This window comes from Ovis aries, chromosome 10 (assembly GCF_016772045.2).
Source record: "Ovis aries strain OAR_USU_Benz2616 breed Rambouillet chromosome 10, ARS-UI_Ramb_v3.0, whole genome shotgun sequence".
NCBI lineage: Eukaryota > Metazoa > Chordata > Mammalia > Artiodactyla > Bovidae > Ovis > Ovis aries.
The window spans coordinates 21,909,492-21,932,335 of record NC_056063.1 but is presented as its reverse complement, the minus strand read 5'-3'; the positions used below and the strand labels follow the sequence as shown (position 1 = coordinate 21,932,335).

At 45.0% G+C, this 22,844-nt stretch overlaps 1 protein-coding gene across 6 annotated transcripts in view; it reads right to left on the bottom strand.

The window, feature by feature from the left end:
- THSD1 (thrombospondin type 1 domain containing 1) overlaps nucleotides 1-22,844 on the bottom strand; it is a 35,804-nt gene extending 12,960 nt beyond the window's left edge. For 4 of the 6 annotated variants that reach the window (XR_009595213.1, XR_009595212.1, XR_009595214.1 and 1 more), the window contains exons 1-4: nucleotides 22,748-22,844; nucleotides 19,573-19,711; nucleotides 15,129-16,091; nucleotides 1,897-2,055 (exon numbers count right to left, since the gene is read on the bottom strand). Coding sequence is in view for 3 of the 6 variants with exons in the window: in XM_027973587.3 (XP_027829388.2) it covers nucleotides 1,897-2,055; nucleotides 15,129-16,091; nucleotides 19,573-19,630 (1,180 nt within the window). In the remaining 3 variants the exon portion in view is untranslated. Of the gene's footprint in view, nucleotides 1-1,896; nucleotides 2,056-15,128; nucleotides 16,092-19,572; nucleotides 19,712-22,498 lie in introns of all 6 variants that reach the window. The other 2 variants (XM_027973588.3, XM_042254778.2) reach the window with 2 other exon arrangements.

Genomic DNA, 22,844 nt, shown 5'->3' with positions numbered 1-22,844 from the left:
GAGACAGAAACACTTGGGAGAAATGATCATTTTTATCCACATGAGCATTTATCTGAGGACCACTGATGGTAGAAGCAGGGTGTTTGTAATACTTACCCTTTTTGCTAATTTATAATGCACAAATTTCTAGTTCCCACCCAGGATTAAAGAGATTAAGATGCCAGAACATGAAATAATACCACACAGCCGCAAAAACTGATTGCTAATTCCAGGATGCTTTTAGAAAGCTAGACTGACCTGTAATATTTAGAGGCAAAGTATTCAAGTTAGGGAGCTTAGGGTGAGGCCAGATCTAGTCCCTTGCTTTCTAGCTCTATGGCCTTAGGCAGGCGGCTTATCCTCTCTCTGCTACAAAGTTCTTACCTGCATATGGAGACAATAATGGACCGACTTTATACATGCAAGGCACTTAAAAAAAAAAATGCCTGGCAGCATCAAGCTCTCAAGATCTGAGCCCAGCATAAGAATCCTTGTCTTGTAGAATTATTATGAGTTTTGAGTGAGACATGTAATAAATGGTTGATATTGCTGTTGCTGCTAAAGGTGCAGCAGAAGTCAGGGGCAGTTGATTTTTAATTCATTTGAGTATCATGGAACTCTAGATGGAATAGCTTAACACAGCATGCCCTCCCAGAATGAAAAGCAAGAAGTTACACACAAGGAAGGCGCTATGGAGAGTAAGGGGACTTATAAAGAAAAGGGCAGATGGAGCAGAAAGCCTTAGAAGACAGTATGAGACACAACTGGAAAAACAGATTTGGGGTGGGGCCCAGGGCTGCTGAAAGAGGGCGGGAAAGCTGGGGCCTGGGAGGAGAGCCTGCATCTGAAGCTGTAATCGGAAAACCACAGAAGACAGAATGGCCTTCGGAGGCTGGAATAAAGGGAACAAGGCCTCCAGCACTTGCTGCAAAGAGGAGACAGCAGGATTCTGGAAGGTCACAGGTGAGGACACCGGTCAAGGTGCTGCCAGATGCTGGTGGTTTGCTCAACAAGGTGCTCTGAGATCAAACACAGAAAACATCTAACTCCTCCAGGCCCCAAAGGGGCAGGAACTGGGGATGGTTTTCAACCTGGAGTTAGAGAATGAAAGAAGTCAGGACTGGAGAGAGGGGCCTCACCTAACGGTCAGGACCAGAGCAAAGGCTGGTCAACTAAATGGGGAGCTGGCTGTGTCTCAGATGGGGGATGGTGTGTGCAAAGAGCAAAGATTCCCTTTTACTGTAACCTGTGGGAAATGAATGGGATTCAGCTCCATAAGCTGCGGCAAACCCAGCTGAGTGACCTGAGCACCCCACCACAGACCATCCACATCAAGTCCTCACTGAGCACCTGCTGGTGTGGGCCTTCGAGATGCTCAGGAGGATGAAGGACGGGCCAGTCTCCAGGTGATGGTAACATGAAATGCCCCACCTTCTCCTCCTGGGCAGGGGAGTGAAGAATAAATATAGGGCCCTTCAGGGGATAAGGCAGGGCATCTTGCCTCATTTTGGACAATTGATCTATATGGTTCCCTGGGACTTCTTGGAGATGAGGAGGAGAAAAACAATTTTTTAATGTTTCCCCACAGTTTTGATGGAGAGAAGTTAAAGGAGGGAGAAACAGCAAGAAATCCTGGGAGAAATGATCATCCCTCCCACTTTTTGCATTTTAAAAAATGATTTTGTATGTCTGAACCTTTCATTTAGACCGATGTCCTTGTCACGTTCCCATTTGACAGTGTTACGTCCCGGAAGCCAGCCCCAGCTGCGGACACACTGAGGGGCAGAGTCCGTGCAGCCAGCAGCAGCGACAGTGCAGCTGAGTCCACTCCTGAACTCAGCCTGGTGGCGACTGCCAGGCAGGCCTGAGTGCAGCAGCCCCTCCGGGAGAGGCTCGGGCGGGAGGATGGATACCTACCAGCACAGTCCTCCAGGGAACACAGGGAGGTCTCCGAGGACATTCCGGGGCAGCCAGGTCGGGAGGGGGAGGAGGTCAGGCACACACGGCGACGCTCTCTGACACCATCCCCGCACGAGGCGCTACACTGGCTCCACGGCTGCCACAGCCCCCAAGTTTCTGCAAGGACACCGGCCAGGCTTTTAATGCCAACTCACTTGGAGAATCAGAATGTCAGCGCACCCAAAGAAAGCGGCAAAACTCAAATCTCAGGCCACGAAAAGTCAGTAACATGGAACATTCCCAAAGATGGGCAAAGCTGGAATATTGCTGCTACCCTTACGAAAAAGGAAAGTGAAAATGTGAGTAGCTCAGTTGTGTCTGACTCTGTGCGACCCCATGTGCCCTCCAGGCTCCTCTGTCCCTGGGATTCTCCAGGCAAGGACACTGGAGTGGGTGGCCATTCCCTTCTCCAGGGGATCTTCCCGACCCGGAGATCAAACCCAGGTTCTCCTGCATTGCAGGCGGATTCTTTACCATCTGAGCCACCAGGGAAGCCTGCATAATTTATAAAATAGCAACCATTCTAGAACTCATCAGTCAGCAAAGGTCACAGGACAACCAAATGGCCTGAATTATAAGGAAAGACAGACTCCTCCAAGGAAAGTCAGGATGAAACATTATTTCCTGGGGCAGACGCCAGGCCTCACACTAGCTGGTGAAAAGAAGTCATCTAAAAATGTAACGAAGGGGCTTCCCAGGTGGCTCAGTGGTGAAGAATCCACCTGCCAATGCAGGGTACACGGGTTCGATCCCTGGTCTGGGAAGATCCCACACTAGGCCTGTGAGCCACAGCTACTGAGCCCGCATGCTGTAACCACTGAAGCCTGCAGGCCCAAGAGCCCGTGCTCCACAATGAGAGAAAGCACTACAGTGAGAAGCCCAACAGAGCTTACCGCCATCGGAGAAGGTCCACACGCAGCAACGAAGACCCCGCAGGGCCATAAATTAATTAATTAAGTTAAAAAAAAAGTAACAAACTGTCAGAGGCCTGGCGCAGGCTAGTAGGAGAATACAGAACCCCCAGGAGCCACACTACCCACGGGGGATTTGTACCCACTGGCAGGCTCTTTGCCACCGAGCTCACCAGATGTTCACAAGGAGGTCTGAGGGCAGGTTCAAGACCGGAGACAGCCTCCCTGAGGCGGAGGCCGAGGAGGGGAGGAGCAGCTTGTGGGAAAGACAGACCTCATCCAGATCCTCCTCTGCATCTGTCAACAAGAGCCCCAGCCACTAGGGACAGGGCGGGAAACCCCGTCATTCTAAGAGCACCAGCTGAGACCTAGTGCTCTCAAGGAATGGAAAAAGAAGAGAAAGCTTCACCCTTAGAGACGAGACCCAGGGCCGAGACTAACACAGAGTTTCTACCCCTGGGGAGGGGCGGCATCATCACAAAGACCCCACCTGGTGATAATGTTAAACATAAATAACCAAACCAAACCAAAAGACAAAGATTGTGCAGCTGGATAAAAAAGCATAACCCAGGGACTTCCTGGTGGCCCGGTGGTTAAGATTCCACACTTTCACTGCAGGGGGCACAAGTTCAATCCCCGGTCAGGGAACTAAGACACCTGCAAGCTGCCCAGCGTAGCCAAAAAAAATGATACAACTACATGCTGTTTAAAAGAAACACACTTTAAGTATAAATACAGAAACAGGTTAAAAGTAAAAGGATAGAACAAGTTATACTTCATAAACATTAATGAAAAGAAAACTCAGTGGCTATATTAATATCAGACAAAGTAGCCTGCAGAACAAGGAGTATTAGAAAGAAAGTGAAGTTGCTCAGTCAAGTCTGATTCTTTGCAACCCCATGGACTGTATAGCCTACCAGGCTTCTCTGTCCATGGGATTTTCCACGCAAGAGTACCGGGGTGGGTTGCCATTTCCTTCTCCAGGGGCTCTTCCCAACCCAGGGATCAAACCCAGGTCTTCCGCATTGCAGGCAGACCACTTTTTACCCTCTGAGCCACCAGGGATGCCCACTGCAGAACAAGGAGTATTACCAGGGATAAAGAAAGACATTTACATAATGATAAAAGGGTCAATTCAGCAAGGAGACTTAACAACCCTAAATAGGGATGCACCTAACACCAGAGGGCTTGCAGAGAGTCAAGACATCTGAGTGATTGAGCACACGCACTAACATCAGAGCTTCAAAATACATACAGAACACATCCAACACAGTCATTATTGATTGGCAAATGCAACCTTCTTCCCCAAGCATACACGTAATCACTGCCAGATAGAATAATTGAATAACCCCCTATAAATAATTATCCTTCGTCCCTTCTCTATCAACACCCATTCAATCCCAAGATCTATCAGGTCATGCCCACACTAGGCACCAAAACATCCTGTGCATAAAAGTCTCTCTTCATTACAGACAAAAACTCATCATGCAGTCAAGGGTCTAGAAAGCACTACAAAACCATAAGGAGAACACACAGGGCAGATACATTCTCAGGAGAGCCAAGTGGTGCAATCCTTGGAGTGAGTCACGGAATATGACTTCTTTACAGCAATTAAAAGTCTCGGATTTTCACAAGAGTGGGAGCATTACCAACCAGTAGCCTGGACCAATGTCAAGTAAGGTGTGGTAATTATGTTCCATCCAGAGTTCCAACTGAACACAATATTGGTTCTGTGTCTCCCAGATCACACCGCAGCTCCTCAAATGGCTGAACAACAAGCCAGCTTTGTCCTCGAGCTTCAGAGCTGTTCAGACACTAAGCTTCCAGGGCTTGTAAAGCTTTGGGGAAGCTCCTAGTAAGTCTCTCTGAGCTAAAGTACTGTGATTTATTTCTGAAAAACCTCCTGGGAATTCCACTACTGTGACCTCTAAATAGCAAATTAAGTCAATGTATAGTTTATCCTTCTCTTGTGCTTGTATTTAAGACCACAAAAGGTAAACTACAAAAGCCAAGAATCCTTTTGTTATTCTTTCTTAACTCTTCTACTTTACATGCGCTGTTTTCATTTTTTAATCTCTTAAGTCCCGTCCGACTCTTTTGGGACCCTATGGACTTGTAGCCTGCCAGGCTCCTCTGTCCATGGGATTTCCAGGCAAGAACACTGGAGTAGGTTGCCATTCCCTTCTCCAGGGTATCTTCCCAAACCAGGAATCGAACCCAAATCTCTTGCATTGGCAGGCAGATTCTTTACCATTGAGCCACCAGGGAAGCCTACCCTTTATATTACATAGATATTATTTAAATACATGGTCATATGTCAAACCAAAAACAAAAATTCCATTAGTATGAGCCAGAAAAAAAAAAAAATCAAAGTTCTGGTAAAAGCATGAATCTTAATGTCAAAAATCTCATTATGAAATGTGCCTTTTTCCTTTGAAAGTAAAATCATGACTGGTAGGATCATTAGCCAATGGAAAAAAATAAACATTTAAACTAAGTTTTAGTTCTTAAACTTCTAAACCAAATTAATCGAACAGAAAACAAGAGAAATCACTCAAAGCAATAAACAAATTAAATCAGGCAAAATGTTTAATGCCTTAAATAACTCTATCTGTTCCCTAAAGATGTCTGTTAAGAACACTGAAGAAAATACTTAGCAAAATGGGGACTGACTGGATAGCTGTAATAAACATGGTAGAAATGAAGAGTAAGATGACCAATTTTCTAAATAGTCTTCCTTCATGAATGACAGGGTGTTTGTTTTGTCCTGTTTAGATGTCCATACATCATACTACATAGCAAACCTGTTTGGCCAGGATAAATGCTTTACAGGCCACTCTATAGGATATTAAATCTGAATGAGCAAAATGTGTTCAGAATATGAAAAGGGAGATTTGTTTCCACTCCAAGCATATTTGAAGAGTGGGAAATATTCACATTTGCAAGACATTTTGCTTACGAGTCTAACATAACCAAACAAAACATGCTTATAAGAAAATTCAAGAGACTTCAGTGAGTAGCTAAGAGCAGCCATGGGAGCAAAGACTCTTGGATCAGCAGTTCAGATTTTCTGTGGAGGACACAGGCTCAGTCACATGGGACCACGCATGCTTATACCTGGGCCAGCGGGTTCCAAAGTGGGTAAGATGTCTTCAAGAGGGGTGGGCAGCACAAGACGGACCAATGAGGTGCGGAGGAAAATACTGGAACTTTTTTCAATCAAAAAGTTTCCTATTACTTAATATCTGGATTGATAGATGACTGTATAGTAGGCAGCACGTAATATCGGTAATGTAACAAATGCTGGACTTCCCTGGTGGCAATCCACCTGCCAATTCAGGGGACATGGGTTCGATCCTTGGTCCAGGAAGATTCCACATGCCACAGGGCACCTAAGCCTGTGTGACACATTACGGAGGCTGCACCCTAGAGCATGTGCTCTGCAACGAGAAGCCACTGCAACTAGAGAGGGGCCCCTACTTGCCACAACTAGAGAAAGTCTGCACGTGGCAATGAAGACCCAGCACAGCCAAAAAAAGGCTCAAGCCAGCTAGTCACCAGCAGTTTTTAAGCCACCAACCTAACCTTTCTATGCCTCCCTTTCTTTACCTGTACGGTTGACAATAAAATAAACCTAACCATACAGTTATTGCAAGGATTAAATGGGCTAATATTCATAAAGCACCCAAAACAGCTCTTGGTGCAAAGTAATCACTATATAAATGTGATTATGCCAAATGGTCACATAGAGAATGTCAGCTATTCTTAAAAAATCCCAAAGGAAGAGCAGGAGTTCCACCAAGTGGAAGGGTTTACTGGTTCCTTCATTGTCAGAGAACTGCAGAGTATTTAAGCATCTAAGGGCCTGCTTATATTAAATTGTATTTTCCAGTTTTAGGTAAACTAACTGGATGAGTAGTTTAAAAAGATCCTGGCAAAGAATTAAAGATGAAACAGTGATTAAGCGCCTGCAAATAAGACAACAATAACAGGATGACAGTACTCCTGTTCTTGACAAAAGTTCTTGTCCAGTCACACTGGGAATGAAAAATAAGACCATCTATCTAATCAGAGAAGCAAGAAGATAGCCAACAGACTTAAATTATCAAGAAAACTATGTGCTGAACATTTACAATTTTTACTTGTCAAAAACACTATGTGACTATGAATTTATACCCTCTATCAGTAATTCTCAACTTAGCCCTAAATATATGTATTACATATATATTTGCCTTGAGAAACAGGATCCATTATCCCTTATCTGACACCATTGGGGCAGATGAGTCCAGAATTTAGAATTTCTCAATTTAGATTTTTGCATATTACTGCAGCACCTGTGCCCGATATTACTAACACTCCCCTCGCAGCATCTCGTAACCACACATATAACATTTCTGCAGAGAAACTCATAAACATTCACACTAAGTAGGATAAATGAAGATCGCAAATAATCATTTTTGACATTATCCTATTCCTATAATTTAGTATGTACATGTTTAAGGTCCTAAGACATATTTGGAAAAACAGAGAAACATATCAAACCCATTTTCCCTTTTCAAAAGGAACTAATGGGAAATGCACTGTGCGTCAGTGAATCACAGCTCATGATGGGCTCAGTGGGGGTGGGGGGGCCCCTGAATGATGCCATTTGGCAACAAGGACAGTCTTTACTGGTCAGAGCCGGGAATTTAAATGGAAAATGAAAAGAACTTGATTTAGTCATTAACTTTTATACCAGAAACAACAAAGGCACTGAGTTTCCATCACTAGCATAAATTTCATTGACCAGCCAAGCAGAGCCCTGCTGGGTGGCCACACACAGAGAATCTGGGGTTTCCAGGACCGTTTAGCCCCTCAAGGTTCTCCTTCCAGCCCTACTGCCCAATTGTGTCTAGTGGCTGCAGCCCCAGAGGGAACCCTGAGCACCCTCAGCCTGGACACAGCTCTACTCCCTGTTCTGCCCACCCCCCACCCCAGGGTCTTCCCTCTGCCGCTGGGGGGCACTCAGTCTTTAGACGCCAGTGGAGGAGTCAGCGGGAAGCCCCACAGTTGGGAGAACAAACCAACACGGAGACCTCCTGCTCCCAGGGTCCTTCAAGTGGCCTGAACGCCTTTGCCCGCCCATGGTTTGTTTCCTTTGTGTGTGTGCTCAGGTGCACAGTCATGTCCGACTCTTTGCAACCCCATGGACTGTAGCCCACCAGACTCCTCTGTCCGTGGGATTTCCCAAGCAAGAATACTGGAGTGGGTTGCCGTTTCCTTCTCCAGGGGGTTCTTCCCGACCCAGGGATTGAACCCGAGTCTCTTACGTTTCCTGCAATGGCAAGCAGGTTCTTTACCGTGGGAAAGGGCCACCTGGGAAGCCCTTGCTTCCATTAAATTCAGTCAACTAGAATTTTTTTTTCCCCTCTTAGCAACTTCTTTTGAGACGGCAACCACATCTTGAATGATTAAATTAACATAATTGTTTTCCCATCGACACCTAGCTTAGACCTGTCACATCAGAGTACAACTTTCCCTTTACTAAATATGTACTGAGCACCTGTTAATGTGCCAGGTATATAAAGTGGGCCAAACAAAGATCATAAATAGCTTCATGGCAGCACAAGTCGGCTTTTGTCACCAAATGAGCTTCTGCAACCTGGAGTTCAGGGAGGTGTGGAAATGTGGGAGAAGGACACTGGACAAGCAGTGACAGACGGGTAAATGCCAGGAAGCAGGGTCTACGGACGCTGGGCCAGTTCATACCAGGGAGTTTACTGAGCCTGGGATCGAGGAAGAGTGCCCAGGAGGAGACTTGGGGGATGGGTTCATGTAACCAAGTGAAGGTAGGCAGAGGGGTACCCAGTCTCCAGCCCATGGATGGTGACTGTAGGAGGTGGGGGGCAGCTGGCCACGGAGAGAGCATGGATGCTCATCCTCACAGGTGAGGTGTCAAGTGAGGTGATTGGCAAGTTTCAAGGAAGAGAATAGCCCTCAGTTGACCTGAATTTTCAACAATCCCTCTCTGGCTGCCTGGAGAGAATGAAGGGGATGGGGGAAAAACACTAAGGGATCTATTAAAAGAGTCCAGGTGAGGAGCTTCCCAAATGGTGCTAGTGGTAAAGAACCCGCCTCCCAGTGCAGGAGATGAGATGTGGGTTTGATCCCTGGGTGGGGAAGATCCCCTGGAGGAGGGCATGGCAACCCACTCCAGCATTCTTGCCTGGAGAATCCCACGGACAGAGGAGCCTGGCGGGCTACAGCCCATGGGGTCGCAAAGAGTCAGACAGGATGGAAGCACCCGAGCACACACGCACTGGGAACTAAGATCCCACAAGCCGCACAGCACAGCCAAAAACAGAGGCCAGCTGGGAGATGGTGGAGGCTTAAAGCAAGGGGTGTTGGTGGAAATGAAGAGACATGGAGAGACTCAGGGATTTTTTTGAAGAGACAAAATCCATAGGACCTAGTGATTCATTCATAGGAGGTGAAGAAGAGGAAGGCTCCTGAGTTTGGGGTTCAAACAATGAAATGGGCAGAGCCTTGTACTGAGGAGCAGTGTTGGGGGGTAAGCTGCTGAGTCCAATTCCACGCTGCTTCTGAGGGGCCTGGAAGACATCTGTTCAGCTCTTAAGATGCAGGCGAGAGACGCTAGCCTGGAGCCGTCAGCAACAGGACAGCGATCACCTAGCAACTGTGAGAAGAATGAAAAAACGCAGAGGTTCCGATAGAAGATGCAGAAGGCCAAACAGAAGACTCGGAAGTCTGAGGCTTAAGGGATGTGACGAGTGGCAGAACAGGCTGGCAAGGGAAGGAACAGCCAGGGAGGCAGGAGGCAAACAGTCGAGTGTGATGTCCTAGAATCAAGGTCAGCGAAGACACTGACGAGAAGCATCCCAGGTCTGGGGGCCTTGAAGTCATTCACTGGCTGCTTTATTGAGAGCATTTGCAGGGCAGGCGTGTGAGTCAGGAATGGGGTGCAAAGTGAACGGGGGTGAGGAAGTAAAGCCCAAAGCACAGCTGACTTTTTCAAGACTCGGGGCTACACAAGGAAGACGAGAGGAAGACGGAGTGTTCTGGGGAGAATGAAGAGGCGAGGGGCAAGTTTGTTTTGTTCTCAGATGAGATGACTAAGGACATCTCAAAGTGGATGCGGATGAGCCAGTAAAGAAGGGACAGTTAGAGATGGGGGAGAGGAGGGTAATCACGATTAACAGAAGGTTCTGGAGAGAGCAGAGGGGCTGGGGTCCCCAGGGGAGAGGAGGGCTGACCTTGCACTGCAGGAATGACACTGCTTCTCTGGGGACAGCAAAGGAGAGGACAGGACGGCTGCCGGCAGGCTCATGGGGATCTCAGTAGGAGAGTGAGAGGCACGCCCCTGATGGCTTCCAGCTGCTCTGTGTGGCTGAGTGAGCTCTGAGTGTGAGGCAGGGGTGGGGGTGAGGACAGGGGAGGGCGAGCAGAGCAGCAGGGGCGCGAGCGGCAGGGGCTGGTATGCTGGGTCCAGCAGGAGTGGAGGCACATGCACCCCCAGGGGCCCCCTCCGCCTGGGTGCAGAGGGCAGCTGGCAGGGGCATCAAGACAACGAGGCAGGGGCGTTTGGGGTATTGGTAGGGGAGCTGTCAAAGGAACAGGCCGCGGAACTTAAGCTAGAGAGAGGTAACCACAAGCAGGGAAGCGCCAGTGGTAGGGACGGAGTCACAAGCATCTCTCAGGAGAAGTAAGCAAATCTGGAGCAAGAAACACGTGGAGCACCAAAGATCCTCAGAGGCCTGGGCCATCAGGGAGCACAGGGCCTAGTGGGAAAGTAGATAAGGGAATGTGTACGTGATCAGGAACGTCTCTGCTGGATTAACCTCTTGCCAAGACGAGGCCTGCACCCAGGAAAAGAGAAAGAAATGCAAAGAGGAGCCTGGGGCCTGGGTGGAACCATAATAACCCTACTTCTTTGTGCAAAGAATTAAGAATCTGAAGAAGTTTCTAAAAATCTGCCTGTGAACTCTCACTAAAGAGGTGTCATTCTTATAACAAGGGACGCATGACAGCAAAGAGACAACCTTGAAGACACTCTCTAGAGGAGACACAACATTACTCACTACAATTTGGGATTTAGCTTTGAATTCTGACTTGCCATAGGCAGACGCTTTAACCTCTGAGCCACCAGGGAAGCCCCATGATGTAATCATATAATCTTTAAATACATACAAAAGGATGAAACTAGAACATTCTCTAAAACCATACACAAAAACAAACTCAAAATGGATTAAAGACCTAAATGTAAGACAGGCTACTATAAAACGCTTAGAGGAAAACACAGGCAGAACACTTTGATATAAATTTCAGTAATATCTTTTTGGATCCACGTTCTAGTGTAGTGAAAATATACACGAAAATAAACAAATGGGAACTAATTAAGCGTAAAAGCTTTTGCACAGCAAAGGAAACCATAAACAAAATGAAAAACAACCCACAGAATGGGAGAAAATATTTGCAAATGAAGCAACGGACTCCAAAATACACAAATCGCTCATGTAGCTCAATATCAAACAAACAACCCAATCAAAAAGTGGGCAGAAAATCGAAACAGACATTTCTCCAAGGAAGACATGCAGATGACCAATAAACATATGAAAAGATGCTCAATATCACTAATTATTAGAGAAGCGCAAACTTAAACTTCAATGAGGTATCACTTCACACCGGTCAGAATGGTTATCACCAAAAAATCTACAAATAATAAATGCTGGAGAGGGTGCAGGGAAATCCTCCTACACTGTTGGTGGGAACGTAAATTGGTACAACCACTAGGGAGAACTGTACGGAGATTCCTTAAAAAACTAAAATTGGAACCACCATGTGACCCAGCAGTCACACTCCAGGGCATGTATCTGGAGCAAACTGTAATTCAAAGATACATGCACCCCAAGGTTCATGCAGCGCCATTCACAATAGCCAAGACATGAATGCAACCTAAATGTCCATCAACAGAGAGATGAATAAAAAGACGTGCTACAAATCAAAGCAGCCAATCCTAAAGGAAATAAACCCTGAATACTCATTGGAAGGACTGATGCTGAAGATGAAGCTCCAATACTTTGGCCACTTGATGCAAAGAGCCAACTCACTAGAAAAGACCCTGATTCTGGGAATGATTGAAGGTAAAAGGAGAAGTGGGCAGCAGAGGTTGAGATGGTTGGATAGCATCACCAATTCAATGGACATGAACTTGGGCAATCTCTGGGAGATAGTGACAGAGAGCCCTGGTGTGCTGCAGTCCATGGGGTCACAAAGAGTTGGACATGACTTAGTGACTGAACAACAGCAACGCTATATATACAATGGAATACTACTCAGCCACAAAAAAGAATGAAATCATGCCATCTGCAGCAACATGGATGGACCTAGAGATTATCATCCTAAACGAAGTAAATCCAGAGAAAGACAAGTATCATATGATCTGACTTATATGTGGAATTGAAAAAAATGATACAAATAAACTTATTTGCAAAGCAGAAAACAGACCTACCAACTTTTAAAACAAACTTATGGTTACTAAAGCGGAAAGGTGGCGGGAGGATAAATTAGAAGGTTGGGATTAACATGTACACACTATATATAAAAAAGATGATCAACAAGAACCTACTGCATAGCACAGGGAACTCAGTATTCTTTAATAACCTGTATGGGAAAAGAATCTGAAAAACAAGGGAGATAAACATACATACATACATACATACATACATATATATATATATATATATATCTGATTTATTTTGCTGTACACCTGAACCTAATATTGTAAATCAGCTATACTCCAATATACAATAAAAGGACAAACATACCTAAAAAATAAAATACAGTGTAATCATAGCTGAAGTTTATCAGTGCTTCCTACATGCTAGGCACCATACTAAGAAATGTACACACTGATTCCCCTTAATTCTCACAACTCTCCGAGGCAGATACTCTTATTATCCCCACTTTACTGATGGGGAACCTGAGACCTGCAGCAGTTAGCAGTGAGCTGGGTATGCCTAGCAATATTCTTCATTTTTCAGATAAGGATGTTAACATCATTTGGAACATTACGAGGAGTGAACCATAAAACTGATGGCACAGTTCACAGAACATTCAGGCATGACCTAAATCAAATCCCTTATGATTATACAGTGGAAGTGGGAAATAGATTTAAGGGCCTAGATCTGATACACAGAGTGCCTGATGAACTATGGACGGAGGTTTGTGACATTGTACAGGAGACAGGGAGCAAGACCATCCCCAAGAAAAAGAAATGCAAAAAAGCAAAATGGCTGTTTGAGGAGGCCTTACAAATAGCTGTGAAAAGAAGAAAAGCAAAAAGCAAAGGAGAAAAGGAAAGATATACCCATTTGAATGCAGACTTCCAAAGAATAGCAAGGAGAGATAAGAAAGCTTTCCTCAGCGATCAATGCAAAGAAACAGAGGAAAACGACAGAATGGGAAAGACTAGAGATCTCTTCAAGAAAATTAGAGCTACCAAGGGAACATTTCATGCAAAGATGGGCTCGATAAAGGGCAGAAATGGTATGGACCTAACAGAAGCAGAAGATATTAAGAAGAGGTGGCAAGAATACATGGAAGAACTGTACAAAAAAGAGCTTCACGATGCAGGTAATCATGAAGGTGTGATCACTCACAGTCACCTCTGCCAGACATCCTGGAGTGTGAAGTCAAGTGGGCCTTAGGAAGCATCACTATGAACAAAGCTAGTGGAGGCGATGGAATTCCAGTTGAGCTATTTCAAATCCTAAAAGAGGATGCCGTGAAACTGCTGCACTCACTATGCCAGCAAATTTGGAAAACTCAGCAGTGGCCACAGGACTGGAAAAGGTCACTTTTCATTCCAATCCCAAAGAAAGGCAATGCCAAAGAATGCTCCAGCTACCACACAATTGCACTCATCTCACTAGCTAGTAAAGTAATGCTCAAAATTCTCCAAGCCAGGCTTCAGCAATACGTGAACCATGAACTTTCAGACGTTCAAGCTGGTTTTAGAAAAGGCAGAGGAACCAGAGATCAAATTGCCAACATCTGCTGGATCATGGAAAAAGCAAGAGAGTTCCAGAAAAACATCTATTTCTGCTTTATTGACTATGCCAAAGCCTTTCACTGTCTGGATCACAATAAAGTGTGGAAAATTCTGAAAGAGATGGGAATACCAGACCACCTGACCTACCTCTTAAGAACCGATATGCAGGTCAGGAAGCAACAGTTAGAACTGGACATGGAACAACAGACTGGTTCCAAGTAGGAAAAGGAGTACGTCAGGGCTGTATATTGTCACCCTGCTTATTTAACTTCTATGCAGAGTACATCATGAGAAACGCTGGGCTGGAGGAAGCACAAGCTGGAATCAAGACTGCTGGGAGAAATATCAATAACCTCAGATATGCAGATGATACCACCCTTACGGCAGAAAGTGAAGAACTGAAGAGCCTCTTGATGAAAGTGAAAGAGTTTAAGAGCTGGCTTAAAGCTCCGCATTCAGAAAACGAAGATCATGGCATCTGGTCCCATCACTTCATGGGAAATAGATGGGGAAACAGTGGAAACAGTGTCAGACTATTTTTCTGGGCTCCAAAATCACTGCAGATGGTGACTGCAGCCATGAAAATTAGAAGACACTTACTCCTTGGAAGGAAAGTTATGACCAACCTAGACAGCATATTAAAAAGCAGAGACATTACTTTACTAACAAAGGTCCATCTAGTCAAGGCTATGGTTTTTCCAGTAGTTATATATGGACGTGAGAGTTGGACTATAAAAAAGCTGAGCGGAGAACTGATGCTTTTGAACTGTGGTGTCGGAGAAGACTCTTGAGAGTCCCTTGGACTGCAAGGAGATCCAACCAGTCCATTCTGAAGGAGATCAGTCCTGGGTGTTCATTGGAAGGACTGATGTTGAAGCTGAAACTCCAATACTTTGGCCACCTGATGCAAAGAGCTGACTCATTTGAAAAGATCCTGATGCTGGGAAAGATTGAGGGCAGGAGGAGTAGGGGACGACGGAGGATGAGATGGTTGGATGGCATCACCGACACAATGGACATGGGTTTGGGTGGACTCTGGGAGTTGGTGATGGACAGGGAGGCCTGCCATGCTACGGTTCATGGGGTCGCAAAGAGTCGGACACGACTGAGTGACTGTACTGAAGTTCAGAGAGAATCAAGTTCATCTAAATTCAAAAGAATAATTTTGATTGCATGAAGATACCAATTTCATTTAAAAAAAAAAAAGGTTTTAAAATTGCAATACCAACCTATACTTCTCCGAATTAGCATGCACTCCTTCTCCTTTGCAGAAAACTGGCTTCGGCTTGAAACACCAAAGTCAAAGCAGTATTTATTCCTCCCCATGTCAAACAAAGTGCAGTTGAATACTGTTCTCCTCTCTCCCAAGGCCAGGCTGTTTTCAGCCAACCGATTGGTCCTCTCCCCGGGGAGTCTGGGGGCTTCCTTGAAGACGGTGATCACCCCTTGGACGAAGATGCACGGCGGGGGCAGCACCGTGACCTCCACCCCGGCCTCGCAGGTGAGCTCCGGCTCCATCACCAGTTTGTACCCAAATTTCTGGGCCAGGTCAATGGGGCCTGTGGACATAATGACCGAGTCTCGGCCCAGCAGCTTCAGCACCACGGTGACCGTGATGTAGGCTTCCGGCCCCACAGGGGGACAATCAAACTCAACCCACTGGCCTTGAGCGAGTGCCACCCTCTTGCTGGCCCTAATCTCCAGCGGCAGGGCCTGATTCGCCCTCGCCTCCGGGAGGCTGTTGGTGAAGGTGACCTCCAACAAGATGTCGGGCTTGTCCCCGGGGAACGGGCACAGTGGCTGACTGGTGAAAAGGCCCACCTGGAAGGTGCCTTCAGCTGCCTTGGACGTCCTGCTCAGGTCAACGTGGAAGACGGGCCATTCCACCTTGAGAAAGGCGCTCCTCTCCCTCGAGGGGACTGGGAGGCTGCTGTTTGTCGCTTCCCGGGTCATCATGAACCAGTAGTCGCCTGCCTCCTTGAAGTAGAAGCACTCAAACTCGAGGGTCCCCTGGGACTGGTTGGTCAGGAGGTATTTGGTGGTAAGAGTCTGGTTGGAGCTGGCCTCCACCAGCAGGACAGAGACATTCCTCAGCGTCCCGTTGGCACCATGGAAATCCACAGTCACCGTGCTGTTGCTCAGTGCTACATGGCCCGGCTCCCCCAGCACGAGATACTCAGCCTCTCCAAGAACTGAAAGGAAACGGTCATAGTGAGTTTTAAAAAGGGACATCTGAGCGGCAGTACTGGTGACATCAAGGAAAACAGCATTTTAGACACAGGAGAAGTTTGAACTGAGCCAAGGATGACCTAAAATGGTGTTGAGTGCTAACCCTGGGAGCTGGGCCCTGAGCCTCTCCCATTCTAAAATGGCTCAGGTCCTTCATCTCCATCTTTCATGATTCTCGTTCAAAATAATGACTAGATACTCTGAATTCTCAACAGTCAACAGTGGAATCTATCCGTGAAGAAAACCTAATAAGGCAAGAGTAACAATTGACAACTCTCATGATAAAACTCCAACACTTCACTTTGCTCACTTTAGTCATATTGCAGGATTTAGGTATTTGCAGGAAATAGGTTTACAGCGAGGGCTTCCCCAGTGGTCAAGAATCCATCTGTAACGCTGGAGACACAGGAGGCGCAGGTTTGATCCCTGGGTCAGGAAGATCCCCTGGAGGAGGGCATGGCAACCCACTCCAGCACTCCTGCCTGGAGAATCCCATGGACAGAGGAGCCTGGCGGGCTACAGTCCATAGGGTTGCCAAGAGTCGGACATGACTGAAGCGACTTAGCACGTGCGTGCACACACACACACACACATCCACAGGTTTACGGTGAAGTGAAAGAAAGCCTGATTTAAATGACAGAATATGAAGTGCTCTAGATTACTTAACATGGACGATTCTAAATATACAGTTGATGCTTGAACAACACGGATATTAGGATGCTTGAACTGCAAGGGTCCACTTATGCCCAGATTTGTTCCAACAGTAAATAGTAACTTGATGATCCGTGGTTGGCTGAATCTGCAGATGCAAACAGCAGATATGGAGGGCCAACTATAAGTTATATCAGGATTTTCAACTGTGCAGAGGATTAGACTCCTTAAACCCCACGTTGTCCAATGATCAGCCGTACCTGTAAGTTACTGCTTTCTGACATTGAAGATAGGTGTGTGAGTATTTTTACCAGTAAAGAAACTGCCTTTTGTTTGTATAAGGTAGAAATTTTTAGATGAATAAGAAATGTTGACATTCTATCCTACATGGATTAATCCAGGGGACAGAGTGAACATTCACGGAATAGCTAAGCATGTCCTTGGTGATTTTAATGACATTATAGTAACAGGCCTAGACAAGATAGATGACTACTGGCCCAAAAGTATCACTTAGTTAGGATAATCATTTTTTTTTTTTTAAAAGAGACCCACTGGAGCAGCTGAATTAAAAAGCAGAAAGAACACAGACACACAAGAATCCTTGTTTCTATTTTGAACCCTATCCAAATACATACCAAAGAGACAGAATCTGGCAATACAACAATCAACTGGCCTGTGGCTAGGGTAAGAAGCATTCTAGATTTGAGAAAGTGCAGTGCCCTTTGGTCTGAAAAACAACATGTAAGTAGGAATTTGTAAGTCTTCTTCTATATACATGATAATAAAATATATTAATATAATAACAATAATTATATATGTCATATATGTCCAAAGGACCTCAATGTGTTATCTGGGCTGGTGGTCCTTAAATACATTTAATCTACAGCAGAGTCTGACATAGTATTGTAAATCAACTATACTTCAATACAAAATAAATTAAATTCACTTGGCTATACAGCAGAAAACAATGAACACTGTAAATCAACAATACGCCAATAAAAATTTTTTTCAAAAAGAAAAAGTAGACGATTCAAGGATATTAAAAAATGGTTATTAGGATCAGCACATGAAATACTGGCCCATGAAGGTTTGTTTTGATTGCCTCAGCACTTCACTCATTTCTTATTTAAGATAAGGGGAAATAAGATGTATAAAACTTGGATAGATCTGGACACTTGAAAGATCATAATAGGTTTTTTTTTTTCATCAACAGACAAATTGAGGAATACTCCCTGTTGGATGAGGGTGACTCAGGGTTAAGGAAGGCGGTCGCTTTTGATGCAGCTTCTGTGCGGGTTCAGAGCTGACCTCCAGTGCTCACTGTAGCCCAAGGAAGGAGTAAGGACTGGGAACAAAGCTTATATTCATTTGCATCCGATGGGGCAGAATGGTTCTGTGATGCATTTTAGGACTGAGAAGCACACCACACTTAGTTAATTAATGAAAACCTATTGTCAAGGATACGGTTACCACACAGGCAGATCAGATTCTAATTTGCTGGGCAGCTAGTCAATGAAAGAGACACACATGTCTGCTTTTTTTTTTTTTTTAACACATGTCCCTTTGGAAATGGACAGGAAAGAGACAACTGATGAATCTCAACAGCAGCAGATAGAAGAGGTGTACTGAAGAGGGAACTTGGCTGCTTTACACTTGAACTCTAGTCTCTACAGGCAAGAATATATTCTCATTTAGAAAACTATGATTTGGTCATACCATCAAATTCACTACTATAGTTCAGTTTTCTCCATTCATTCATTTCCTTTCTCCCATTCCTTTAAAGGAACTGGTGCCTCAATATAAGCATGTGGATTTCAAAAGAAATCTAACTGGTAACGGTGTGTTTTGATCAATTTCAAATGGAGAAGGGGATAAAACCCCACATATATGAAAATACCTCCATTTTTTAGTAGCAGCCTTGGCACTCAACTTTTATGCTTTATTTTCTGCTCATCAACTTTTTTGTGTGCCGGTAAAATATTTTGTTCTCAACAATAACAAGCATCCTTGCAGACTATTTGAATAGAAATTTTTGATGTCTTTATCTGTATGAAACAAAGTACCCTTTTATAGTTTTTTGTATAAGGCTGTTAGATGCAGAGCAATGCTTTCCTCAGTGGCTCAGTGGTAAAGAATCTGCCTGCAATGCAGGAGACGCAGGTTCGATCTGTGGGTTGGGAAGATCCCCTGGAGAAGGAAATAGCAACCCACCCCAGAATTCTTGCCTGGAGAATCCCATGGACGGAGGAGTCTGGCAGGCTACAGTCCAGGGGGTTGCAGAGTCAGATACAACTGAAGCAACTGAGCATACACAAGTATGCACACAAAAAGAAATGAATCCCAGGGACTTCCCTGGCGGTCAAGCGGTTAAGACTCAGTGTTTCCACTGCAGGGGGTGTGGGTTCAATCCCCGGTTGGGGAACTAAGATCCCACATGCTTTGAGACACAGTGAAAACAAACAAACAAAAACAAAACTAAAAGACAGCACACACACAAATGTGTAATACTGAAACACTAGGAGATCAATCAAAGTGAGGGCAACATGTTTGTCTCCAACTTGTGAAAATGAGTTAAAAAAAAAAAACCTTTAAAATATATTTTAAATGAAATTTGAATTAATAATGCAGAACCTTAAGAGAACCTAGGGTTGCAAGAATCATGGTTTAAAAGGCACTGAACTGGAGTCCCTGCCCTGCCTCCTTCATAGAGAGGCATCAACATTCATGCATTTAAAAACCTCCCATTTCTGTTTCTTCACTGAGACCCACAGGATAAGTGCACTCGACACTTACCATAGTCACAGAGCACCACCAGCAATAGATTTGAAAAGTCTTTCAACGTTTGTTTCATTCTGATCAGCAAAATCCCAGGTCTTTGGTCTCCTCATGTCCTTTCTCACATCCGAATTGTGGAGTCTTCGTTCAAAAACACCTGCAAGGAGAACCTCAAAGAAATATTGGCTCTGTTCAATGTGATTCATAAAATAGTAACCCTGAGATGACAAAACCATTCTAAGAAGTCAGACTTCCTCGTTAATACTGAAAAGAAAACGGGAAGGACATTACTGTTGCCCCCAGGGAAATGATCAGTAATTATACACGTTCCGTTCCTCTCATTATAGCTCACCTGCTAAGAACATTTAGGTCTGCCCACAGTAAGACTTTCTCTGCAAAACACCATGCCTTTTATCTTTATAGCAGACCCTTAAGTGGACAGTTGGTTGCTCTTTGCTTAATTTTATTGAAGCTCATAGCCAACCTTGATAATATATCTTCGCACATTTATATGCATGGCATAGCAGGCTAACCAACTGACTAACATTTTGCCAAATTTTTGCATCTGTTGTGTAGACCCACCCTGCTTCCACAAATGGACTTATATTAACATTGTCTGTCTTACACAACTGGTGTGTTATCTGGATTGCTCCATTTCTTTATGCCTAGGAGCTATATCAAAATTATTAAGCCTTTAAAAAAAAGGTACTCAGATTATCGCAATTAAATGTGAACTTCATGTGGCCCTGACTTCCCTTGGTTAGGGCATTCTAAAGACAAAACAGCTATCATCTTTGGCAGCCTTCCAATACTTGTTGCTGCTGGCTGGCATGCGGCAGGAGATGTATGCTTTCAGGCAGCAATCTTCCCAGACCACCTAGGAGGGCACGGGAGACCTTGATGGCCCGTGGTTCAGAATGATTTGTGAGAAGTGGCACTTACTTTGATATAAACAGACTATTACACAACAGAATGAGATGCAGGGCATTTAAGAGCCAGGCTTTTTCATACTTGAGTCTAGGAAACTATTGGATGCTAAACATTACCAAATAGATATTTCCTTAATGTCTACATTCCCCCCTATTATGCACAGTTAATCTACTTTTAGTAAGTTTTTAAAAAGCATATTATATTCAAAATATATGTATGTCACATCCCTTCAGATAAGGCAGGAATTAAGGGAATTAAGAAGATTGATTGAAATAATCAGAAATTCAGTGGAAAGGAAACAGGTCTGTCTCTATTCGCTTTCTCTCTGTAAGAGCTGGTTGAGCAAAAGGAAATGCTGGACTTCCTCAAGGAGAAGCAGAGATATAAAGTGTAATTATGCAGACAATTAGGGCTCTCACCCTCTCCAAAAACAACCAAAAAAGAAAATTCAGTTTTGTTGAAATTAGGCATAGATTTGACCCAATCCTTTCCTTTTACATGAATTGGGAACCTGGCCAAAGACAGCAGATGAGCGTCACCGCATCTCTGGGGCAAGCGTGGGCACATAGGGGCAATTAAAATGCTTCCTTTAAGGCACTGATACTCAGTAACCAAAGTAAGAAGAAACAAGCAATTTTTGGCCCCCAAAAGTGGAACTGACTCCTCCCAAATTCCTTGTTTCCGCATGACAAACAGGCTTCCTTGGTGGCTCAGATGGTAAAGAATCCACTGGCAATGCAAGAGACCTGGGTTTGATTCCTGGGTTGGCAAGATCCCCTGGAGAAAGGAATGGCTACCCGCTACATTCTTCTTGCCTGGGAAATCCTACGGACAGAGGAGCCTGGTGGGCTAGTCCACTGGGTCCCCAAAGAACTGGCCGGCAACTGAGCAACTAACACTTCACTTCACCATGCCATGACAAACATTTTCAAAGAAGTTCTTAACCACAACTGATTTTCTGATTATAACACATTTTCTTTCTTATGAAAAAGATCAGTAAAACGGAATAGTGATCATCTATATTTAGAGCTATGTGGAAATGGAATTATAAAATAATCCAGGCTATCTGAAACCAGGCTGTTTTATTTTATAAGACATAATATGGTTTGCATACTATGGATTTTTAAAAAATACTCTCAAGCTTTTGACAATAAATCCTGATTTTTTTCATTAATATGAAGATGTTAACAGAGCACTCTAGAATGTCATGGACTGCTGGGTTTAAAAAAGCACTACTTTTTTTTTTTTTTTTTTTAAAGAAAACAGCGAGCTTCTTTAATTTGTTTTAAACCTTGCTTATTTTCTTTCAAAAGGTGTTCCCAATACCATGACTGGCTACTTAGAGTGTTTGGCTTGATAATCGTTTTTTGAGAAAATAAGAACTTGGGCATCCTTTATACACATTTAAAGAAAAAAACTTACACAGAGCATTCACATACAGAAATGTTTAGAGACATTCTAAACATAGCAGCTACAGGGTAGAGGCATATTCTCAGCGGCTAATGACATGACGCAGAACTTAGATCCCAGTACTTTTGCTGAAATCTGCTAAGATAAACGCTTATCTGTCCCCTAGGGCGTCTTCAGAACTCAGAAAAAGAAACTGAATTACGCTGAGGTTCAGGAGACCAATGACTTAGGAAAAGAATAAAAGGAAAAGTGATCCTATCCCTTCTGACAAACGTGCACACGCTCGTGTGTACGTCTAATGATATTTATTAAGAGGAAATCCCTAAATTCCAAGCAGGGTGCATCTATGCATTTGGCCGAGTCGGCGGTGCCTGTCCCCGCGTCCACCCAGCTTTTCCCAGGCCCGCAGGTCAAGGTCACTGTTGGAAATCTAAGGCGGCCGGTATCCTCAGCCCAAATCCTCCTTAAACGGCATGTATCTCATACTGCTTGTATCCCAGAAAGGATTTCTTTCTGGAAAGACGCAAGCCAGTTCTGAAACGCAGAATATCCAAGAGGCTGATTTTCAAGTGTCCCAAACTGTCCGGACTCAACGCCCATCTACCTGCGGTCAGCCTGAGTCCCTCGGCCACGCCTGCGCCAGGTGCAGCTTGAAGTCGGGCCTCGGAGAGGCGGAGACGACACTTTTTAACGCGCCCCGGGGAGCCAGGGTCGCAGGCTGGGTGCGTGGAGGGGGCAGTACCGTCCACCTGCGCGTTCCGGCGGCGGGGAGTGGGGCGGCCGGGTCCCGGGAGGCTCCGGGAACCCCGCGGCGAGGGCGCACCCCAAGTCGCTTCCGGGAGGTCCCTCTTACCTCTGGGACGGGCGGGCGGGAAGGCGAGGCGGGCGGAGGGCGAGCGGCTTCACGGGCGGCGAGGAAGCCGGCGGAGCATCCCGCGTCCCGGGACTGC